The sequence below is a fragment of the Paramisgurnus dabryanus genome, chromosome 14 (assembly GCF_030506205.2).
Source record: "Paramisgurnus dabryanus chromosome 14, PD_genome_1.1, whole genome shotgun sequence".
NCBI classification, from domain to species: Eukaryota; Metazoa; Chordata; class Actinopteri; order Cypriniformes; family Cobitidae; genus Paramisgurnus; species Paramisgurnus dabryanus.
Window position 1 is genome coordinate 18,592,920 of NC_133350.1, and position 25,952 is coordinate 18,618,871.

The 25,952-nt window shown below is 37.8% G+C and overlaps 1 protein-coding gene across 1 annotated transcript in view; it reads left to right on the top strand.

Moving 5' to 3' along the window:
* Positions 1-8,146: 8,146 nt before the first annotated feature.
* Positions 8,147-25,952, top strand: part of mapkapk2a (MAPK activated protein kinase 2a) — a 43,219-nt gene continuing 25,413 nt past the window's right edge. Inside the window, exon 1 of the mRNA XM_065241433.2 lies at positions 8,147-8,840. Within this exon, the coding sequence (XP_065097505.1) occupies positions 8,613-8,840 (228 nt within the window). The 5' untranslated portion in view covers positions 8,147-8,612. The remainder of the gene's footprint in view (positions 8,841-25,952) is intronic.

Below are 25,952 nucleotides of genomic sequence, written 5' to 3' on the forward strand. Positions count from 1 at the left end.
TATTAGAATGTGATACTTATGCAGATGTCTGAGGCACAGCACTTTATTTTTGACTCTCTCTCTCTCTCTCTCGCTCTCTCTCTCTCTCCTTGGACGATGTAACTAGGGATTAGACTACCGGTCGTGCAGGAATGATAAGGAAACAACCCAGATGGCATTCGGTTCAAATACCCTAAGATGGTCATTGTGTATGCATGAGCAGAAGCTCTGATAGCGACCATCCCAGGCTATACAGCATGGTGCAGGCATTGGGCCAGGTAGATCTTATATCCTAGATAAAGTCAGCAAAGCCTTTGTGTGTTTGTGTGTGTGATGGTGTGAATCACAGAGGATGGGTAAGTAGCAAATAGCATCCTGCTTGGTTGCCCTGACCCTTTCCAAAAATATGAAGATCATTATCGCCTCAAAAGAAGAGTGTATGGAAAGAGCAGGCTTATATTTTAACTGGGGCAGTAGGCTATGCAGTGGCCGGCTGGAGTGTCAAGTGTTGAAACGTGACTGGGATCAGACAGATCACGGATCAGTGAGGGACTGGACTGATTTAACCCCGGTCATTGTAAATACAGAAATAACTTTAAGGATTGAGGATGCTTAAAGGATGAGACTGCTAGAAAAGCCACACTGGTTAATGTGGATGCATTTATCAACTCCAAGTGTCTTACAAGTAACCTTATGATTTTTTGGCTTTGCCCAAAATTGCATAGATTACAACATTGTAAACTATTGCGGTGACTTGTTTTCTTGTAATCTCTTGTAATCTTAATGCAGGATCAGAAGGTTTAGGTGGATTTGGCACCTGTGCCCAGAAGCACAGAGGCCTAATGCATGGACCGATAAGTCTGTAAGATGAAGCAAATGGCTCACCTTTCTTCTTTCTGCTACTGGAACTGACCTGAGATCAGCAGGGTGAGTAGTGGAGGGAGAGTCGACAGCAGATGCAGAGATTAAAGTATTGTTGTGGCAGTTGTACTTTTCTCAGAACCAACATTAATTGTCTTTGCAATGACTTTTAACTTTTTCAATGGATTAAGTCAGTTCTTGCCAAATTCACATAGCTGTCTTGAAGAAATTTCTAAGCATCTTGTATAATAAAAGTGTAAAATTAATGCCAATCCCTTGGTTTGGTATTTTGCTACAGAATGCCCAGATGTTCAAATGTGGCTTGTCCATTAAGAAACTAGTTTCCATGTCCATTAAGCTTTTTAAAGCAGTATGCATTGTCAAATTTAAATGAGGAAAATATATTGTTTAATTATTTAATAAATATATTATAGGCCATCAATTATTGTTCAATGAACAAACACAATATTGGTTCAGTTCTTTTCAAGTCATGTCCCACCACCAACCTACAGTAGCTGCTCTATTTTGGAGTTTTGGGTTACTGGGTCTGGGGATACTGAGATGCTGATTTAGTTTGAAGGCTCAATCCGGAAAGCAATTGAAAATCAGTTGTACATGACAAGTGGAGCATCTTGGCAATGTCATCAGGGTGTTCGTGTGGCTGAGAAGTGAAGTGTAAAGTGGGGCAGTTTTTCTAGCTGAGTGAGACACAAGAGAACCTGGCACCCAGAAGTAGGCTAAACAAATTTCCACCATCAAGCCCTTTGTTGTTTATGGAAATGACGCAATGGGGAGACGACAGGAATTTTCATGTGACTCAAACGTGCAAGTGTCAGGACCATCCACAGTTCCACACAAACCCTTTGGTGCCCTAAGAGCCCTTATAATATATAAGAGCAATAATCTTTCTTTACTGGTTGGCCTTGTCTTTGTGAGATACTGCTCAAGGAAGTCTAGTCAAGTACAATACAAGATAGAAGATTATCTCAAAATGATTTACTGTATACACATTACACATTAACCTTTGAACACTTTAGGTGAATTTACTGACCATAATGGCATCAATTAAAAAGACGTCAAGGACTATTACACACTTTTATTATGGTACCCATGAGGAAACATGCTTATAAATGTTTCTATGACATTTGGGACCAAATGTCAAATTAAAATAAATGATGTTTATTTGAAAATATAAAAAAAATGCAGAAAGTTTTCTTTGAGGGTTAGGTTCTGGGTTTGGGTTATGGGATGGAGATATACAGGTTACAGTAAAAAAGTATGTCTATGGAAAGTCCCCATAAAACATGGAAACACAACTTGTGTGTGTCTGTGTGTGCATACAAGACACTGTTGCAGTTCCAATTAGATATGAAATTTCAGGTCATTTTTTTAATCAAAGTTAAATGTAAAATCAAATAAATGTGTTAATTAAAGTCACTGAAATTTTTTTTTTATGCTTGATTAGATGTCTATGTGGTTTTATAATATGCAAAATTCATCATTCAACACCACTGCTTGAGTTTTCCAAAGCAGTGGTAGCTGGTCACTTTTCTTCCGATTCCGATTTAAAATACTGTATGTATTGGGAGTAATCGTGTGTGGTTCGTCATGTCAAAATATGTGTTTGTTGCGTCATGTGAACCTGTGCATCATGTGCCATTTCAAAAGGCTGAAAGGGTTTATGATAAAAGAAACACTCATGTTTACAAAATATTCGCAAGATACTCTAAACTCTGATTACATATGAGATTAAAGGAGGGGTGCATGATTTCTGAAAGCCAATGTTGACATTTGAAATCACCTAAACGAACACACCCCAAACCCAATAGAATCTGGACCTTGTTTCGATAGACCAGCCCCACACGTACACAACCCAGGCAACAATGTTGAAAATGAGTGAAAGCAATGTGCATTACTATGGTAATCAAGGTCGAATGCGTTTTGATAGGGCGACGTAAAACGCAGTGGTGGCCGATGACTTCTTTTTTCGAGGGCGCTTGATGCGAAGTTCGTCACAACATGTATGTAGCCCGTCATGTGTGGGTTCTTTATTCAAAATATGTGGTTTGCGCATCGAGAGATTGTGTGTGCATCATGTGTCTTGTCAAAATAAGTGCCTGCTGCAGATGCGTCTAAAGGTTTATGATAAAAGAGACGCTCGCGTTTGCCAGATACTCGCATAGTCTCATGCGTAATCAGAGTTTACTGTTAAGGGAGTGTCTTGCATGTATTTTGTGAACGTGAGCGTCTCTTTTATCATAAACGGTTTTGATGCGTGTGTAAGAGGCAGGTTGAAATTTTGCCACGGACACATGCTGCAGGCTTAAAGACTAAAGGCAAAGACTAAAGGCAAAGCACAAGTAAGTGTCTTCGCTTGACTCATTTTTTTTTAACAGTATTGCTTAAACCCCTTAGAGGTTTAATAGAATTGAGCGCTCTATCCTCCGTGTCATTAATAGACATGCCCCTTACTGCTGATTGGCTACAAGTGTGTTTTGGTTCTCGGCCCGACACACTTTTCCAAAGTGTTTTTCAAAATTCATGCACCCCGCATTTAAGTAAGTTATCTGGCAAACGTGATTGTCTATTTTATGAAAAACTCATTTGAAGGTGTGCAGCAGGCACGTGTTTTGACATGACGTGCGATGCACATAGGTTCACATGACGCCCCGAACACGTTTTGACATGAAATCCACACACCACGGGCTAAATACAAGTCTTGACGAGCTTCGCATTGTGCACCCTTGAAAAAGAAGTCACTGGTCTTCACTGTTCCTACGACGGTTTTACAACCATGGTTTGAAATCACCTTCCTATGTCACAAACATGTGACCAATCACAGCTGAACGAGTGGATCAGTAGTTTGAGCCATATTATGTATGGATGCCGCATAAATTTGTCGCTGAATCGATTGCAGCACTTCTGCTTTAGCTCTACTTCTGTGATGCACACACGTGCAGCGTGAATGCTCTAACCTGTTGCGCAGGTTCACGTATGCATTTTAAGACGTGAATTATGCAGTTATGTGTCTGAAACTGCAGAATGTAGCATCTACATATATATATATATATATATATATATATATATATATATATATATATATATATATATATATATATATATATATATATGGTCTAAGGTGGTGGAAAAGAGTGGAGGTGGGGACTAATTTGCATATTCATATCTATGGTCCGATCTGTGTGATAAAGTAGAGGTGGGGACTAACGCATATTCATAGATCCACGTATACTAAATGAGGCAAGTGTGTACAGTTGAATTCAAACTGTTTAAAGCATGAAGAAATTATTGTCACAGATTTTTTTTTTACATATGCTGTTATGATGTTCAAAGATGAGTTTTAAGTGATAAAATTATTCACTACACGGGGGTTTAAAAAAGTAACAATTGTTATTAAAGCATAGTAAATTGTCAATATGTATAAATATATCCTAACACTCCAATACAAAAAACAAAACAGAAACTGTGGTTGACCCAACATAACTTGGAATAGGACTAACATTGTATGTTCTTGTTTGTTAGTAGTTAGTTTATGAATGGTCACAGCTTCTCCTTTTATCTTCCTTCCTTATATTTAACATCCTAAACATCTCTTGCTTTGGCTGTAGGCCATGACATAATTGTTGGTGACCACGAGTGCTAGTTCTTCCCAACAATGCTTTAATTCTATGTTTCTTATAAGAGTTTGTGGCTTTCAGAACAGGGGAAATTCCACACGCACAGAATCATGTGACCTGCCAGAATGATACCCAGCAGTTTTATAGAAAAGAAACTTGTAAATGCAGAAGGTAGTTTAAGTAATCCGAAATGCAAAGTAGTCCATAATGGCATTGCATACTGTAAATAACAAAACACGTATTCTCATGTCATGGATACAACTGGATACATTAGGGCTGGGTAAAGACTACAATGACCATGACTATGAACTACAAAAGGAAATGACACGAGACTTCAAAATAAAAGACATGAACATGAAACAACAAAGCACAAAGAACCCTTACAAAACAAAGGGAGCAGTTCCTTATTAGTTTGTTGTGGACGCTGGATTTGTCAGTTCTTGATATATATGGATAATGTGAATTAATTCCTGTTTTTTAAGCAAAACTTTTAATTCTTTATTATTTTCTTCCCTTTAAATAGTCAGAAGAACCATTTTTCACTATAAAGAACATTTTGTGAAACTCAAGGGGGTACTTTAAGTAAATAGTTTAGGTCAAGGGGGTCTGGCTCACAAGTTGCTTTGCACTTTAATTTTTAGGATTTAATTTTAACCACAGTACTTTTAATACAAACAACCATGAAGGAATTCTGTGTTCTGGTCATGAACACTTAGAAAATGCACAAATGAAATAAACTATGCTTGTGCTTACGGCACGACAGTGCATCACCATAAGAACATTTGACTTTATTAACTATCACATGCTCACTGGAATAAGACCCACAATCAAAATTGGTACACCATGAACATTTTACATAGCCTAATGTTTTTTTAATCTACTTTATTGCCCTCTAATGGTGTAAAGTTTTATGACGGTAGCATTTCTAACGTATGAGCCTGTCTAGTTTATGTTTGGGCTTAATGTTAATATAGCACTGTCTCTTAAGCTACAGGGCCTAAATTCCACAGTCTCTGGATAAACTGGAACAAGTTGAGCTCTCTTCCAGGCTCGGTGAAGGGGGAGGCACTCTTGCTATACCTAGATTTGGATTGCTGTTGCTTGTTCCTCTTTTTTTGCAACTAGTTAATACACAAAGTAAGGTATATCTGATAGAGGCCTTTTTGTTATTTAAATGAGATATGTGTGTCTGTCCACATCCTATTGTGCTTATTAGAAGGAAATAGAAATGTTAAACACTGGTTTAACTGGGTGGGTGCAGTGGGTTCACACAAGTCTCTCCACAAAACCAACCCAATTTCACTTTCCACATAACCTATGAAATTAGATCCGACCCTCAATACAACGTTCTCCTCTGGGCTTGGATGTTTTTAGATTTTGGGAAGCAAGCGCGACTGGAAGCAGGTTGCTGTAAATAGATTTGGCTCACATGCTCCATGTAGCCTGCAGAATTCCCTGCACCAGAACTGAAAAACACAGGCGTAACTTTTGGATTTCTGTAGTTTAAAAGGAATAAGGAATACAAACTTTACCTTTAAATAATGAAGTAGTTCATAACCAACATGCACATAGCCACTTTGCTCAAAAAAATCATAAAAAGGAGAGGATCACTTAAGACCCTCATGACCTTGAATAATATGTTTAAAAATTATTTTTTTGTACTTATTACCATTCTTTATTCTTTAAATTCTTTATTATTACCATTCTTTATTTTTAGAACATTGTATGTCAATATTTGTAGAAAATTGTATTAAAATGTTTGAGCAAGTGTATATAAAAATTAATAAAATACAAATTGTGCTTGTCACATGTGCATTTCTTTTCATTTCTATAATATTTAACATAATTTGTCTATACAGGAACACATGTTTCCAACCAACTCTAACGAACACCATGTATAGGGCTTGACTCATAACACAAGCTAAAGTTTGATAAGAGGGATTTTCCATCTCTCTCCATCCCTTGAAAGAGTTCTAACTGTGTTATTAAGCTTTGTTAGATACTGAGGTTTTTGAGGTCACAACCTCTTACAGAAGAAGGGCTGTAAAACATTGCTGACTTGTCACAAAAGAGCAGCATGCTGATAACAACTACAAGGGCCTTAAAAGTGGCATGTGCATGTGAAAATAAGTATGTGAGAGCCATATGCTCAGTTAAGCATGTGAAGCCCAATGAAAGGCGGGGTGCATGACGTTTGAAAACCACTTTGGAAAAGGGAGTCAGGCCGAGTACCAAAACACACTTGTAGCCAATCAGCACTAAGGGGCGTGTCTACTAACCAACATCGTTGCCCAGGTTGTGTATGTGTGGGGTGGGTCTATCAAAAGAAGGTCCAGATTCTATTGGGGTAGGGGCGTGTTTGTTTAGGTGATTTCAAATATCAACATTGGCTTTCAGAGATCATGCACCCCGCCTTTAAACATTTACCAAGTAAACTTCTTAATGGGAACCGGAAACCAAAAAATGTAGTTTTATAATGTGTCTGCTTGTCATGCAGTCAGTGAAGGTTGTGTGTGTTTTAAATCTCTCTCTCTCTCTTCATTGCAATTTGATTTTGAACATATGATAAAAACATAAGACATTATTTATTTAAGTTTAATCATTTGTCAACAAAAAACCCCAAACTGATCGAGCCTGAAATGACATGACGATTGGTTTCAGTAATTTCTCAATAATACCAGACAAGCCATTTGTAACAGTTTCTAATCGTTCTCTCGACTCCAATCTTTAAATCTGTTTGTGCCCTTTGTTGTTTCATAATAAACTAAATAACTGTGTTGAAACTTTTTAATGTTGGATTTTTAGATAATGAGCTAAGCTAATGCGCCCTCTTGTGTATTGTACAGGTATTATACGACAGTGCAACGAGTGTAGATTGTTTATGTATATTAAACAAACAAACAAACAAATACAAATATATTATTTTGCCAATATTTCTCTGTATGAGATGATGTTTATTTTAAAAGGTTAAAAAGGTTTCATATAATTGTTTTGTATTCTTTTGGATTATTGTATTATCTTTTAATATTTTATTTCAAACAATTAACAAGACAATAGTCACTTACCTACTCAAAATATAATGTAAAATTGGCTGAAAAATATATAAAAAGATAAATAAAATTATTTAAGGTATGAGATCACACAAATAACCTTCACATATTTTTTCTTACTGTTTGTTAAACCAAGAAGTAACTTGTAAATGTTTCATTTTTACCTTAAATAGCAAAAAGTTGTTTTTTATTATGGTGGATGTCAATACAGAACTAAAATCTGCAAAGTACCTTTAAAATCGTTTGCAGACTGCGCCCTCTTGCGGCTATACTTGCTGGTACAATTTTAATTTTAATTAAAACATTTAGTGTCGTTTACAGCTAAGGGAAGATTACATTAAACCAACTTAATAAAAAATCGCAACGAATTTAAGAAATATTTAGTGCAGCATTTGCGGAAGTATACTTGTCGATGTTTTTTTTTTACCCTTTTTCCAGTTTCAGTTACGGTTAAAGCAATGAGATCATTGAACAAACCACAAACTAAACTTTTTTTAATCCAACCGGGACATGTGGAAACTAAGGTTCATTTCACACCTTTTAATACCACTCCTTTTTCGAGTCCATTCAGTGCAGTTTGTGAATGAGTCAATAGATGACGGCTCCTTTAAGAGCGCATGCATTCCAAACACCGACGTGACGTCAGAGCAGCAAGACGCTGGACGAAAGTCGCGAAAGGCCAGCGCGCGTCTCACAGAGGACTGTCGTTTGAGATCCTGTCAATCTCGACTTTTTAACTCAACGTTTGTGTTTTGAACTCGCTTGGTGGTTTTACCAGTACAAGGTTACGCTTCGAAGGCATTTTACCTCAAAGTGTTTTATGTAGCTCGCCTTTTGTTAACTCTCTTAGTCTTGAATTGGCGGCTTGACCCTCGACATGGATATTAGCTAGCTAAGCTAGTCACCAAGAAACCGAAATAACGGCGTGTCAGCGGGTATGTGTCACAGTTTTATCGCTTTTAAACGTCGTTTATGTGCTTAGGGTCGAACTGTCTGAGGCAAATTTTCGCCTTGGGTGTTGCCAAAGAAGGACTGAAGTTCGGGAGAAGTAGCTAGTTGTTTCACGGAGGGAAGAAAGAGGTGGGAGATGTTGACGAACGCGAACAGTCCGCCGAAGTTTCCGAACCAACAGCAGCAGCCCCAACAGCAGCAGCAGAATCCACCCCAATTCATGCAGGGGAAATCTTCACTTCAGATCAAGAAAAATGCCATAACCGACGACTACAAGGTCACTAGTCAGGTTCTGGGACTGGGCATCAATGGCAGGGTCCTGGAGATCTTTCATAAGAGAAGTGGGGATAAGTACGCTTTAAAGGTAGGACAATCTGTTGTTGTGGTCGTAATTGACATAAACACGTTTAATTCACCAGGAAAACAATTGTTCTATATCTAATAAACGGTACACTGTAGCTATTTAACGGTTGCTGTACCATCCACATAATAAACCTGGCTGTAAGTGTTTTTCGTTATAAACCGTGTATAAGGTAAAGCTCAGGTGTCTTCTGCAGGTGTCATTTCAGTGCAGAACAGTGATTTAGGAGCGAGTTAATCATTCATTTTTTGAGGAGCAAGCGGAAATTGGTAGGCCATCTGTTTTATTAAGAACCAGGTGGCACAGCGGCTCCCTGTTCCAGCTGGCCTTTGATATTAACCAGTATATTGGAAAGTTAAGTATGGCTCGGAGGAAAGGACAGAATGACATAAGACTTCCCTACCTTTATCAGGAGGGATTGTTTGAACTGACGCACATCCACGCAATTACGCAAAACAGGAAAGTGAGTGTTGTTTTGGTCAGGTGATTGTTAAAAAGGTGTGACAGTTTATTTAGATGTGTTTATAAGGTTGGAATGTAGTGTGTTGGTTTACATGAGGTGTTAGAACGAGATGTTACAGTAGACACGAACTGCATTTATTTTTGCCTAGGATTTTAATTTGATTCATACCAGCACTGGCCTTTATTTGGTTTAATGTCTTTTGAATCCAGTGTTAAGTTACTAGAAAGTTTAATAAGAAAACGCATACTAGTGTCATCTGCCAGTACTTGATGGACCATACTAAGCTACTGAAGTTTCCCCAACTCATTAAGCATAATGTATACATAAATGAATACATCAATGTTGACAACAAAAACACATAAAAAAAATACTGGTTCATGCAAGAATCTAAAAAAAAGCAATCTGGTTTAACTCGATGGGGCTGTTTACCAGACAGGGTTTAAACCAAGCCAGGACTAGGCCTTAGTTATATTAGGAAATTTTAGCAGTATACATTTACATGTATACATTACGAAGAAACATCACTGCTGTGCATCTTTAGACAAAACAATGGCACTGATATACTTTGGGATATGTGAATGCAAGCTGTTTTTTAGTTAAGTAGGCTCAAACATGCATTTTAGTCGGGGCCAAGGCCGAAGCCCCAAACTGCCCCATATCTACTTGTAAACGTAGCTTTTGCACTTATTGTTGGCTCTTAAATGTTAAGTGCTCTCTGATTTGTAACTCGCTTTGTATAAAAGCTCTTGCTAAACAAATAAATGTAAATGTATGTAAACGAGTTATACAGTTTTTTTTTTGTCAATTAGTTGAAATGAATTAAAAACTCGTGGTAGCACTAGGAACATCTCCATGCCGGTGCACCAATTGCAATTTGTCTGCTCAAAGGTCAAAACAGTCCAGATCTGTGGTTGGCTTCCTCCCACTTGCTGTCGGTACTAGCTGAAGAGTAGAAATGCAGAGGTGTTCATTCACCCCTTATGACATATTTGTGGTTAGTTGGTTGTAGTTTTTTAAAGCTCATGTTTATTAGTGCAAGATTACAATTTGTTCTGGTTAACCCTAACCCTAAAGTGTTACTACAATTATAGACAAGTCCACACTTCTGTAATATTTAACTTTTGATACTTGCTTTAGCTTGATAGGGGCAAAATATCTTCCAGGGCCACTGATGATGTCAGCACCTTGGGTTTCTGTCATTGTTGTGGATCTCTGTGCGCTCCAGTGACAGATCGGCTTAGCCCCGCATTCATCACCACCACCATACGGCCTGGCTGTTTTTAGCCCGCAGAAGAGCACTGCGTGCTCCTGGGAGGCTGGAAAAGAAAAGGCCATCAGAGTAATACATTGACTTGGACAGACAAGTTTAAATGGTAGTTTGAGTAATGCATAAATGATCAATGTTAGGGTAGCTGATTGTTAACCATTACCCCATTACTCTGTGATTGGTGGTTGTGCATCACTGTATCTTGCATCAATATGTCTTGGGAATCAGAGCTGAACTGCAATTATCTTGCCTACTAAAGCCGAAAGTATACTAGGGCCATCCGTGTACGTGCTCCATTTGTATGACGTCATTTTAATCATCAGGAGGGTTCGCGTTGTCCGCACGCAATGACAGTATGCGTACAACAGCGCATGCGCAAGACAAGTGCTATAAACACTTACACAAAGGCAGTAGACAGTGCTTTGCACACACACACCATCACCTTTCTTTTTTTTTACTTCTTCCAAGAGCAGAAAGCTGTGAGCATTTTCATCACCATAATGTTTGATTCCTGTTCTCTGTTTTCCAATAGTTTGTTCTAAACTTTGTTTGCAATGGTGGACACGCTACCTTTCTTCATCTATCCAATTTTTTTTAATGTACTGTAAATAGGTGAATCAGTGCTGCCCCGACGGCCTGGTAGAGTAATAATTTGAAAAAGAAATAATTTGTATTGCGTATGGGTCGAACACGGGCATCCGCGCATGGCTGCGGTTGGGTATACTTTGAAAGCTGCAAGGACGCTTGTGTGCAAGTAGTGTTGTTTTTGGCAGCCTGTTTTCATTTTACTTTTAGTCTAGTCTTTGTGTCAAGCTGTCATTTTAGTTTTTATTAGTTTTAGTCACGTCATACTCTTTTTAGTCTAGTCAAGTTTTAGACGACTAAAATTCTTGCCATTTTAGTCTTATTTTAGTCAGACTTATCCATTACTATTTTAGTCTAGTTTTAGTCGACGAAAACTGATGACATTTTAGTCTAGTTTTAGTCAGTGAAATTGTATTTAGTCTCTTTTTAGTAATGCATTCTATTTAACCCATATAGTATAATGACCTAATAGTATTATAGACAAAACAATATTTTCTTTTAGCCAAACCCATTTCAAACAAAAGTTATATTATTGTTACCTTATAGACCCAAGAATACATCCATTCCAGACATGGAAGATGCTCTGATTTGAATAGATATTTATTTTACTATCCTCTGAGTGAGTGACTTGATTGTTCGTAAGAGTCTATAGTAACTATAGTATGTGTGAAAATAGAAATATGCTATTGTTAACATTTATAATTGTATTTTGACAGCAGCACAAACTACAATCATACATATGTAATTATATATTATTATAGTTTATATTTATGCATCTGTACGTTACCACCAGTGTACCTAATGGACTTTGGCTTAATCTAATGTGACAAAGCTGATCTTAAATGTCAGTATAAATCCAAGCAATTTTGGAGAATTACTAAATGTTTTTCTTGTAAGTAAATTAAAATTCAGCTTTAAGAAAACAGCAGATGTCTATTAAGAAAAGTTGGTATGTATGGTTATGTTCTCAACAGTACAGGTGTTTGATTGATTTAATACTCAAGTATTCAGCGAAGTATGTTTTGTTCATTTAAATAATAAATAAGTGTAGTTATTAAGCATATACAAAACAACGAATGTCTTTAGCATAGATATATTTACAATGTTTCAAAACGCAACGCAGCACAATGTCATTTAAACAACTGTTACATGATATAAATTTGTACATTGTTATACTGGTGGTGTCAGCAATCAAAGCTATAGATTTCAACAGGCTTGTTGAACTGACCTGAAAGTGATGCACGGGATTTATTTTGGACTTTTCTTTTACATTTGGAGCCAGAATGCTGCATCTTCCCGGTCGGAATCGCCGCGTGGCTACATCTTCTCTCATGCAGTGGAAGCGTTTTGTGCAGCATTTAGTGGAAATGTGTTTATCTTCAACAGCGACTGCCATGAAGAGTCGTGTCCGTAAAAGGGAGAGGATCTTAGGTGCACGAGCAAGGCTTGTGGACCAACTCCGCTTCACCTCTGTAACCGCCCCCGTTTCTCCGCTTTCCGCATGTCTCGCGGTTGCCGCGTACACTGTTTGAAATGCCCATTAACGTGCAAATGGAGGCGTATGATATCAAAGCATCGCGAGAGCAGACTGCTCCGCATGCTTTCTACTCACTCTCGCGGTACTTTCATGTTTTGATTGATCTACGCAGCGCCAACAACACACGTGATCACCTGCAGTCAGGTGGTGGGGGCGCGGAGATGCTGAGATGGGTAAAAGACGAAATAACGTTATAACATTTCGTCTCGTCTCGTTTTGGTCAACGAAAATGAAGAGACATTTTAGCTTAGTTTTTATTTTGTAAACCAATTTTAGTCTCGTTTTTATTCGTCAACAATATTGCGTTATACATTTTATTATAGTCATCGTCACATGACCAGCATTTTCGTTACGTCTCGTCTCGTTTTCGTCACGTGAAAAAGGTTCGTTGACGACTATATTTCGTCATACTTTTCGTTGACGAAAGCAACACTATGTGCAAGTCGAACGCAGATGTGAAATGAAAGTATACTCGGCCCTTAATATAACCAAATTGATCTGAAGTGCAGCCTCTTCCGATGAGTTAATGTAAGTGCATTTTCCTTTGTGTGTGTGTGTTTAAAAGGCAATATAATTGTTGATCAGCATGCCAATGACTCGGTTTACTTAGAAATGAATACATTTCCTGAATCCATATATCTGGAACTTCAGCCTTATAAATGTTTTGTATCTAGATGCAAGGGAAGAAAACCCTTGTATTCAAAGGAAGCAATAATTGGCTTTGAAGGCTCATGCTCTGTGATACTGTGATGTTAAATTCATGAACATTCAGGTTTTATCTTGTAAAGACACCTCTGAATTTTGCGATCAAAGTCAGGTGCAGTTGTACTTGAAATGCACACGTTATGAAAGGGCTGTCTGACTCCACAAAAAGCCCCTAAACCTTGTTACCCTATCTTTCGAACTAGAGACGTTCATTTTATTTTTTTAAGGAGACCGATTTGCTCTTGTATATTTGATGTATTATTAGTAAGTATTTTTTTGCAATATTATTGTGCATGCCAGGACATTTTAACACATTGACAAAATTATTGACTGGTGTACATTTTCTTGCTGTCTACTACACGGATCAGAATGTTCAAAAATCAGCACAACATTTTTAGGTGATATTGTAATGCTTTTTGTTTAAGTTTTTTTGTTGTGATTATGCAAGATTTAATCAACTCTTTGATCCACAAATGTGCATCTGTGACGTGACCTTGAGTTGATTAAGTTAAGGATTAAAGCCATATGGTGTCTGTCTTTTTGGTTCTTTAGTGTGTGCACATGGTTTTCCACATCTAGAGCAGACTATAAGGGGCTGTCCACACAAAGACGCGAATTACTGTATACGTATACATTTTTTGTCATATTGGCTAGGGATGTCAAATTTATGCAATTTCCCATATTCGATGATCATTTAAATTAACGATCAATCAATCGAATAATCGTTAACAGTAATAGTGCAATAAGCCTTTACTGCAGTGGCATATAGCCAATGACATAAAAGTGTGCATAAAAACGACAGCTTCCTTACGCGAATTAAAAGATTTTATTTTGTCTAAATAACATGCTAGTGGGATTGTAAAATGAGTCAATGTAGTTGTTGTTTTGATAAAATCATCAATTTAAACTTATCTCGTAATGAAATATAATGACTAATAGACACAGTGTATAACTCCGCCTCACATGGGCACTCTGCAACAGATGCATGAAAGTCCATTTCAAAATAACAGTTTTATTATCATCAAGTGTTATTTATCAAGTTGTTTACCTCGCTTTCCGAGTGGTTGATACACTGTTTGTAATTATATCCAAGAAGCACACGAAGGGAACTTTTCTCGTCGTCACCTCAGCTTAGACGTACGTTCAGCAAAGATGCTTATATTACGGAGATGGCAACCTTCCATTAGAAAACACGCAGCGCCTCAGACAGCCAGTCAATAATAATGATGATCAGTGATATATGTTGCGGGCATTCAGGGTGTAACGACAGTCAGTTACAGTTTACATTTGACAGTTTCTTGCCATAATTTAAGATTACATTTTAATCTGTTCATTAAAAACGGCTTCTGGTCTCCTTCTCTGTATATAGCAGTGTTGCTATGCTAACCTTGCAGGCTTCCCTGAAGAAGGTCTTTGCTTTCAGTATCCTAAACGTATTTGCATTTTCTGCATCAGACCCTCTCAGATCCACTGCGGATGTCATTTCGTTGTGTTGGCAGCCAGCCAGCCTCGTCTCGCATTACGTTAAAAAGCACATTCGTGTGCTTGGCATCGAGCATCGTTGTGATCATAGCTAGTAGTTTAACTTTTGCGCGCTCGCTTAATTTTTTTTCTCCGACTGTATGTGTTTTGTGCAGGCGCCGCACACACGTGCATGATTTTGTTTTTCAACAATCGTTAAGTTTTATCGAGTAAATTCTTATCGACAATTAATCGAAGATCAATTAATTGTCAACATCCCTAATATTGGCGTTTCGTCCACACGGATCCGGCGTTTTGGGAGACTGGAGCCGCAATTTTTTGGAACCGGGTCCTAAAGTGGATAAATCTGAAATCGACACCCTTGCGGTTTCGTGTGTACAGCCAATCCGTATATTTTGTGAAGCGAAAACTTCATCACATCACGTGTCGGCAGCAACAACAATAATGGCGGACTACAGAAGCTACTAAGCCTACTAGCTTTATTACAGCAAAATCTATTGCTTCTATGCAATTGTGGTGAGCAACAAGCAATAATGGACAACACCATACGCAACATGCTCTTAGATCCACCATGGAAGACAACCAGGAGAAAGACTCTTGGCTTTTGCTCTTGAAGTTGTTGCGTTTGCCATTTCTTCTTCTTGGTTCGTATACAGCGCGCAAGGTTATGCGCAATGCGCCTGCTCAAAGTCTTCTTCTCCGTGTATAGTGTATATCTGTGGCAGAATTACAGCACCCCATACTGGTCTGGCATATATACTACACCGCTTTCAGTCGGTTTCAGTGGTTTCGTGTGTGCGCAGATATTTCTTGAGACGAAGCCGTGTTTACGGATTGTTTTTTTAGAACGAGGGAAAAAAATGATCGGATAGGGAATGCACCGGCTTCGTGTGGACAAAGCCTAAATATTGTGCAAAATATTGTCATCTGCATTTCAGTGTTTAAATTCCACTCATTCTGAATTGTAGGTATGCTGCAGTTTTGAGTAGAAATGCACCGTTGGATTGTAGGGCTGGGTATCGATTCAGATGTTCCAGATCGATTAAATTTCGATTCACAAGCTATCAAATCGATTCGATTCCGATTCTCGATTAAATTTTTGATTCCGATTCTCGGGTTGGTTTTTATACTTGATTCTTGATTCAACTCAATGAATATAGATTTAATACAAATACTATATTAATAAAAAATAACAGTGAACATAAGTTTACAAGTGGGTAATTAATAAAAAGAAATTAAAAGCCACAACACTAACCTTGTCGTCTTGCTTGCAAAATCTAAAATGCTTCCATACCTCTTACTTTTTATGTGAAGATAGCATCAACGTCGATGAACCCCCTAAAATCGCCATTTTAAGCACTGAATGAAAGAATGACAGGCTCCTTGGAAACATTGTGAAAAAAGAGGGTGACATCTAGTGAAGAAGACTAGTAATTTGATTAACGTTAATCTTACGTTCAATGTTTGCAAAAAAAAAAAATATGGGGGAAAAAATCGATTCTGCTCTTTGAGAATCGATTCTGAATCGACCACGTTTTAAAAAACGATTAATCGAAAAATCGATTTTTCTGCCCAGTCCTATTCGATTGGCCAGAGATTGGAATTGGTTGATTTTATGCATGACAGGCCCGGACAGCTACTGGCTGGTCAGTCTCATGACATTCTGATTCCGAGCCGGTCCTTTTGTTGCCAGTGGTGCGAGCAATAACTAGGTCGTTCCGATATGCATTTTTTATGTATTACAGATCAAGTAGATATATATGTATCTATATCATATTATAGTCACACCTATAAAAAGTTTTTTAGCCAATTCCTAAAGTATACAGTCGTCAAGATGGGCATTTAAGCATACCTGTGTGTGAATCTGAACATTTATGTGTCAATCTGACACTTGTTGCGAGCATCTTGAGAGGCAGCTGTGTGCACGTGCATGAGAGCACTGACTCAAGGCCGAAGTACTCAAGTTCTTTATGCCTTAAAATGGCTTGTATTTTTTAAATGATATGTCCTACAATGATGTGCAAATGCCAGCTCTGTCAACTGCCCAAAATGTGTGCTAAAGTCTTGTATCGCCACCCTACCTTTTAAGAATAAACTGATGCGTGAGCGTGAATACAAGCAGCTCCAGTTAGCAAGCGCTAACTGCAAAACATTGAGTGCCCTGTTGATTGGCCGAACTTGTGACTCCCACACAATTAAATGGGCAGTGGGTGGGCATGGCTTTAATCAACTAACTAGAGTGCCGTGTTCCAACTGCTTTCACTAAATCTTTAGCTGCATCAAAGTCACATTTTAAAATGACCTTCATTTATCTGCAAATCGGCTTTTAAAATGACCAATGTCGATAATCGGTAAAGTGCTTTATATCGTAGATGATAATCTTCCAGGTCGATAATTGATCGAACCCTAGCAATAACATCACAGCTACACACACACTTGCAGTGGAAGCAGCATCGGTTCGTTATACAACAGCAGCATTCATTTAATTCTGTCCCCGAATACGTGAGTTAGAAGTCTATAGACTGTGAACACAAGTAAGACTTTTAAAAGCACTCGCCTTTCACCATGTACAGAAATTAGTTTAAATCCGCAAATGAGTCTGCATGTGCCTATATTGATTCCTGCAACGCATCCGCACCAGAAATGACACATTGATATTTGATAATTTGTTAGTTAAGTTGGTAGGGTTGGGTGAGTGGGCGGGGCAGAGGGCGTGGCAATCAAAGGGGTGTATGCGTCATGATGAAAATTTAAAATATTTTTATTTAAAACACTCAAATAAAACTTAATTTTGAAGACACTATGACAGAAAATGAACACATACTAGATTATTAATTAATTAAATGTTTTTAACAGATACCTCTAATGGGAATAGCTGTGTGATGAAGTGAAACCAAAGGGTTAATAAACACAAACTAAAGCAGATATTGTAGAACGTCTGCCGAATGATGATAGATGGCGCAAAAATGGTAAAAACTGATTATTTCCCACTATTAATTACATTATCTTAAAGTAGTGTAACTACTAGATTCGAATATTCTTTTTTTATACATTATTAGCATTAATGCAGAGCATCTGCCAAGCAGGAAGTGCACTTTACGTTCCCATTCCATAGGTTGTGGCGTGGTGCTGAGAGACGAGCAAGAATGAGATCGGTTATGGCAGATGCTCTGAGTTAATGCTTATAATGTTGTAAATAATGTTCAATTTTGCACAAAATTTTTCGATTATCTTTTGCAAGACATCAATATGTCACCAGGAGTTGTGGATTACTTTCTATTGGATATATCTGCTTTTAAGAGTTCAAAAGTGGTGGCTCAGTTGACTGCCATTATTTGTCATAGGACTGGGATTTCTGCTAAACCTTCTTTATTGTTCTACTAATGAAAAAGTGTCACCAACATAATATATGGCCTGTAATGGTAAATAAACTTGATATTAAAAGTATGATACCGTGTTCTTTATTACAGTTCGTTGAACTTTTTGGTTATTCCTCTATTGTTTAAATAGCCTAACTGTTACTCTTTACAGTGTCAGTACTGTGCTGGTAATTTCTGACATGGGAGTGATTTGTTTCTTAGAATAATTTTCCTTATTAAAAGTATTGCTGTTAACAGACCTGTGTTTTGTATCACCAGTGCAGTGTTTGTTTTCGGAGCATATAAGAGAGAAGAATATGTTCAGTATGTTTTTGGTTACTGATTTAATTTAACCATAAAAACCAGAATACAGAAAAATTTTAATGGAAACATGGAATTTGAGAGAAAATACAACGAAATTTGGGATACAATATAACTAATTTCATAAGGCTACTTCCCTTTCATTATGACTTGAAGCCGTTCAGCCTCTGGAAACTCGCAGACTACTCTTCCTCACTACGCTACCATTGTCTTTATCTTCCCTTTTTATAATTTTTACCCAATTATCTTGAAAGAAGGAAGTGGCAGATTTTGGGAGATTTTCCTCGCATCGCCACTGTTAGCAGGTGCTTTCAGTTTCTCCATTTTCCGCACTGTCACTATTAAAATGTTGGTCATACAGCTGAACTTTCAGTGGCTTACATTTTTCCTCTATTTGGTTTCTCACTTGTTATTTCCTGTGCAATAACCACAACTGCCTCTTTAATTGGGTTAGCTGTGCCCACCTTCAGGCTACCAGTGTATGCTTCAACTTGCCTTTCCCTTGCTTGTCACATGACAAAACTCAATGTACACATCAGCAGTCGTGTTTACCTGTCCACACAAGCTGTTATGAGTGCTTTGAAATGATTTGAAGAACATGGCCTGATTGATCGGTTTAGATGTCTTTAGCAAGACATGCTACACAAGTTATCTCTTTAGCCCTTTTGACAGAGTAAGTGCTAATGTTTAAGATGATATGTGATAAATATTTATCTATTTTTTAATTCTTCACATAGTCCTTGAGGTTCTGAGGCAGAAATAATTTTTTGCTTAATCCAGTACTTTGTAAATAATATTGATCAAAATGGCTATCTGATGAACATGCTGACTGAGAAGATAATGGTAAAAGTCACCTCACAGCCCATCAGTTAACCTCTGTGTGTGTCATTGGAAAATGTCTGCTCATTCGTGGTATTTCTGGTTGTAGTTTTGAGAGGAAATAAGTTTGTGGTGCTGAAATGGAGGTAATAAAACATGTAAGTTGTTAGGTTTTAATGCGTGATTAATTTGTTTTTAGCTAAGACAATATAGTACACACTTTTATTTACATTTCATTTAAATTTATATAGTACATACCTTATTTTTAAAGCTTAATACCGTTTTTCTCTCAACAGGTATTGTTTCGGAGTAGTGAAAACTTGTATCTTGTATAAGCACCTTTTGTACTATTGCCTCCCTATGACATATAGCTTTTGGATAAAAGCATCTGCTAAATGTAAATGTAACTGTAACTGTTAATTACAGTTAATTACAACACCCTGCACTAGTGTTTTATAGTCTTCTTTACATTGTTTTATGAAAAGGGAACTGTTACTTTTTTGTGCGGATACTCATGGCGAATGGTTGTACTTCCTCTCAAGTCATGAAATTTTGAGACAGAGGTTATTTTTTTTTAGTATGAACAATTTTAGTAAACGTATTAGTAATCTCTGGCTGGATTTGTTTGCTAATTCTTTCACTTTTTGACCTTTTTCCATGTAGGGAAACCATTACTCATACACAGCCTCAGCGTGAATGAAACCAGGCCTGTTATGGTTACCCACCTTCTGAATTAAAAGTGACATTTTTATTTTGTAGGCTTAACATCAGAATGGTCTTGCTTATCTACCTATGAGCTCATCTGATCAGCCTGACTCTTCTGCTTGTATTTTATTATATTACCAATAAATTCAATAAATGATGTCATGGTTTTACTTGATGTGTTGCTCAACCTAGCAAATATGAAATCTTTGTATCAGGCTTTATTATCTATAATCCTCATGTGGGGCCTTCTCCATTTCCATAGAAGTTAATTGACCACATTTACTACAGAGTTTCTGACCTCTCAGGCAGTGAGACAGGTGGAAAACCCCTAAGGAAGAACAGATGACTTTGCTGCATGAGGAAGCGTTTAGTCGAATGTATGATTATCATTGGCTTGGTTCTTCGCAATGGTGGTGATGTGAACCAAAATAATGTGTCATCTGATATCATCGGGAAATAACATTCCAGTTTTTTGTGTCAATTGCAAATCATGCTGATGAGATGTGGGAATTTAACAGTTCAGAGTGCCGAGCTCTTATGTCTAAACACACCCAGTCAACTTGAGGAAGTGAAGGCAGGCTTGTTAGACTTGTAGAAGTGAAACCTCTAACCATCTTTATTTAGTCATGTGTTTATTCTTTTACATGCAGGGACACCTGGTGGATGAATTCTGTGTAGTAAAAAAACAAAACAAAAAAAACAATTGGACCTGTATGGTTAGACTTATGACTTTGTATGGTATAGCCCTAATAACAAAGTTACATTTGTCATTCTGAAAAAAATTATTTTGATTTTTGTAAAATACTTTTGTAATTAAAATTAGACTTTGCACTACAGGTGTCCTTGTCATCAGCTGTTTTTGAAATTGCTGAAGTCTCCAATATAGTTCATGAAATGTGACTCTTCTTCATGAGCAGAAAAGTAGTTAAATCTGATTTTGGGTACTAACTAAGGTTTTTGGTACTAGTTTGTCTCGCTCATTCATGCATTGGGCTGCAGAAAATGTGTGCTGGTCAAAAGCAGCAGCCAAGCAAGCATTAATGAAACACTGTACAACTATCAATAACATTTTACTAAAAGTTGCTAGATTGAAGTCTAGGGATGCCCTGATAATGTTTTTTTTTGTGCCGCAAAAATATTTCACCTGGAAAGATATATCAGAACAAACATGCTTTTATTCTGCTGGGGCTTTTAGTTTTGAGGTGTTGGGTCAATTCTGCAGTATTTAAAGAGCACCTATTTCATGCTAAAACAACTTTATTTTGGTTATTTGGTATTAGGGCTGGGCGATATGACTCAAAAAATTATCGAGAAAATGTTTTCCATATCAGTCGATATCGATAATTATCATGATAAATAACAAATCTTTACTCCTGTCAAATTTAAAGGCAGATTTTTGCTCCTGAATGAAAATTGTAAAAACCAGACAGTTAATAATGGTTTTAAACTACTTTTTATTCAGAACATGACAAATACAAAAACTAAAATCTTGTTTTAATGCATCTGTATTAAATGTAAATCTATTTGTTATGAAATCAACACATTTCTGACACAAAAGCAGCAGACTACTGTCCCTTTAAGACCCAAGACAGACTGCTTTAAGTTTCAATATACTGAGTAACAGCTGTTTATGTTCACTTAAACAAGAAAGAAAACTTAGTTCAGTGATCACGCGTGTGTTATACATATACGAGCTATACACGCTGATAAATGGATGTCAAGAGTGTCACTTTGCTGTGGGAGCGCACATACCCAAACACTATATTCACTGCAGTGGTGGATCTGCTGCTTTTCCTCAGTTTCCTGAATTTGTGAATGTCCTGTAAATATACTTTTAAAGCTGGGCGGACGTGCGTGCGCAAGGCGGACGCTGAATGAAAGTAAAGTATACTGCACGCACCTGTGTCTGCTATGTTTGACGAACCCTGTTTGCGCGTCCAACATTACACACAAGAAAATGTTTCCGCGCATTTGGATTCCGTGATTCCGTCCGCGTTATCCGCATCGCGAAAATCATAGGTCTCTACTAATAAATGAATAACTTGCCTCATCTTCCACTGCTTCAAGTCTGACTGTCACTGTGATTGTAAACCAAGAGCGCGTGCCGCATCCGGAAGTGCTCGCGCAACATTACGCACAGTGCTTAAACATTATCGATCACTTATCGAACTGTCCTTATCGTTTTATCGAAAAAGTTTATATCGGTAAAATTATCGTTATCGAATTATCGCCCAGCCCTATTTGGTATAATACAATGTGTCCGCATTGTTTATAATTAAAAAACACATTATTTTCCACATACCGTACATTTTTGTGGCTTCAGATTTCACTTTCTTCCTGAAATGCACAGATTTGAAAAGCTCTGTGTCCCTGATTGGCCAACTAATCTGTATGTTGTGATTGATCTGAATACCTATGATGTCAGCCAGAAATGTGATGCTCTTTACCACGTTTGAAAGATTCGCTCACAATACAATGCTAACAGGAGTTAACTTAAACCCCATTCACACAGACCTCTGGTCCCAGAAAATACCCGTAAAATTGCCAGACAAGCGTCTGTGTGAACAAAAACTCGTTCCGTTAATCTTCTGGGATCGTTGCCAGAAAGAGGACCTAGTAAGATACGCTGGTAACCCTCTGTGTGAACAAGAAGCCGCAAGAATGCCCCAAAGGGCGTGTCGAAGTGAGGACGCGCGCGTTATCATCACAACACAAGTTATGGTTCAGCTCCTTACAACGAGAGATAACATGCATATAAACATTCACCACGAGAAATGTTGCAAACTAGATTGAAGCAGTTATCAGGAAATGATATATGAGACGCATAAACAATGACGCACGTGCCGTAGTGAGGACGCGCGTGTCATGGCAACATGAAGTTGGTTCAACTCTTTAAAATGAGGGATTTACAACATTCACTACGAGAAATGTCAGCAAACTGGACTGAAGCAGATATCAGGTAAGTTAGCTCGTTACTTACTGCGTTGAAACTGAGATCATTCAGCAGCATAAAAGAATATCGCGTCACGTGCTCATTTGAGCTATTATAAACTAAAATACCCGCATGTCAAATATCCACTCTGAAGATGAGATCATTCACCAGTAGGGGTGGGCAAAAAAATCGATTCTTAGATGAATCGCGATTCGGACGTGGGCCGATTCTGAATCGATTCACAAATGTCAAGAATCGATTCTTAAATGTTAGTTTACAAAATAACGTCACGTTATCAGAACCAAAAGGCGGAACTCAACTGGGGGAGCGGTGATGCACACGGACAACTTAAGAGAGCGCGCCCTGCAAGAGTGCATAGCCGAGCTTACAAGAGCAGAAGAGAAAGAACACTTTAAATGCTTGTAGGACTATACTGCACATTGAATTTAGGGCTGTCACCATTACTCTATTCTTTTTGAGGAGTTTTAAAAAAAATCCTTGAGTACATGTCGAGTACTCCTTAAAATAGCGGAGATGCGGTTTAGTGAAACTAACAGTATCAGAAGCATACAAATCAGCGCTACGCTGCCTCTCTCTCCCTCTCGTTTGCTCGCTCACACACACCGTGCGTGTGAATCAGGAACTGCGTGAGGCAAGAATGCACATCCATGTGAATTTTGGAAGTTAAAGACGACTGAGCTGCAGTGGCCTGGCAAAACACATTTGAGAAGAAAGGCGCAGCAACTCAAAAAGACCTGCATGTTTCACAATTACTCCAAAAGACAATAATGACAATTTTGCGCGTGGAGCAGCAGTTGTGCGATCTACCGGCATTGCCTTTGCGATCGACGTATTGGACACCCCTGCCCTAAACCATCCGCAGACTGTTTAGATATAACATGAATATACTTATGTAAAAATATGCACATAGTTTGTTATTCAGTCGCTGGGTGCGCTGCATTATATAAATACAGTAATACTGCCAATCACTGTGTATAATGATGATGATTAGACGCTTAACGTTCGTGGAAGTTAATGCCGGTTAACATATAGAATTAATATGTCACGTTAAATTAATATTTTTACTGGTTTTAATGTCTTACAACAGAAACAGGACGGGTGTATGTATATAAGAATGACATTATTTATCCCTAGTTGCATTAAAGTACAGTATATGACAGTTCAGAGACTAGCAAAAGCGCAAACATTAACCTGGCTTTGAAAGCAATGACGTCACATATATGCAAATTAGTACGTCAAGAATCGATTCTGAATCGAATCGGGACCCTAAGAATCGATTCTGAATCGATTCATGAGGGTCCAAGCGATTCCCACCCCTATTCACCAGCATAGAACTGTGCGTTCACGCGCTCCTTTGTAGTCTTATCAGAAACAAAAATGCACGTGAGTTGTTTCTCTAGAGAGAAATAATATATAATATGCAAACTTAAGACGCTGCGTAGAAGAGAGGGCGGGACTTTCAACAGGTCACGTGTCTTTCCGGGACCGTCACATGATGGGTAAACTTGGCAGTGTGAATGAAAAAAAAAATCTAACTATTCCGGAAAAATCCAGGATGCATATGCCGTTTATTTTACGGAATTTCTGTGTGAAAAGGGCTTTACAGGCTGTAAGTCTGAAGTGGGAGGAATTTAGGCATGGGCCGGTATAAGATTCTGGCGGTATGATAACCTTTATCAAAAATACCACGGTTTCACGGTGTTGCGGTATTGCTATTGCAACACTAAAATGTGTTATTTTCAAATGCCAGGTACAATAAAGCCTTTAAATTATAATATGCTTTCAAAACATATATAATATTTTCGTAATATATATTAAATGTAAACATCAAATCAATCACATGACTTCATGATTTAATGAATTTTGTATAAACACAGCTCATACCTTGGAGACGGTATCACAGAACATTTTAGTGGTTTTGAAACCTTGACTGTTTTAAACCTCGGTATACCTTGAAACCGGTAATCGGCCCATGCCTAGAGGAATTATGATAATGTCGGTCTTGTCTACATCACCAATCCCGGGAAGTAAACTGTTGCCTTCATTCCGTGTGTTTATTTGTAATCCAACAATAACTCGCGTCATCGTTTATTTCGAGGTATGTTCCTTTTGGATATTGTTAACTTGTACTAATACACACTAGGGCTGGACCAGAAAATTCGAATATTCGAATATTCGTTCCGTGGGTTGACATTCGATTTTCAGTTTTGAGATTCGAATATATATATAAATATATATATATATATATATATATATATATATATATATATATATATATAAATATTTTTCAGCGTTAATGCAGAGCTTTTGCCAAGCAGGAAGTGCGCTTCACGCTCCCGCTCTGTAGGTGGCGCAGAGAGACCAACATCCATAGTCAACAGCCATCAAACAGCACCAGTGGAAGAGATCGCCTCGAACGGAAAGCGCACTTCCTGCTTTGGCATTCACGCTAATAGTGTTATAAATAACGTTCAGTTTCTTGCAAAAACTGATTGATTTGCTTCACAAGACGTCAATATGTCACACAGAGTTATGGGGGATTACTTTTGTATTGGATATATATGCTTTAGCTCTTAAAGTGTGCGGATCGGTTGACTTGCATGACGGAGCACTGGGGTTTCTGCAAAATATCTTCTTTATTGTTCTGCTGATGAAAAAAACATATTGATGGTGTAAGTGTTATAAATAAACTTGATTTTGAAAGTATGCTACCGTTTTATTACAGTTTGTTGAACTTCGTTCATTTATTTTCTTTGTTTTATTTAAATAGCCTACCCTACGTTGTCAGTAATTACTGTGCTGCTAATTTCTGATACGGGAATGTTTATTTGTTAGAAAAATGTTAGGCTACCTTATTAAAAGTATTGCTCTTGTGTTTTGTTTCACTAATGCTGTTCTCGCAGGACGCGTGACAGGCAC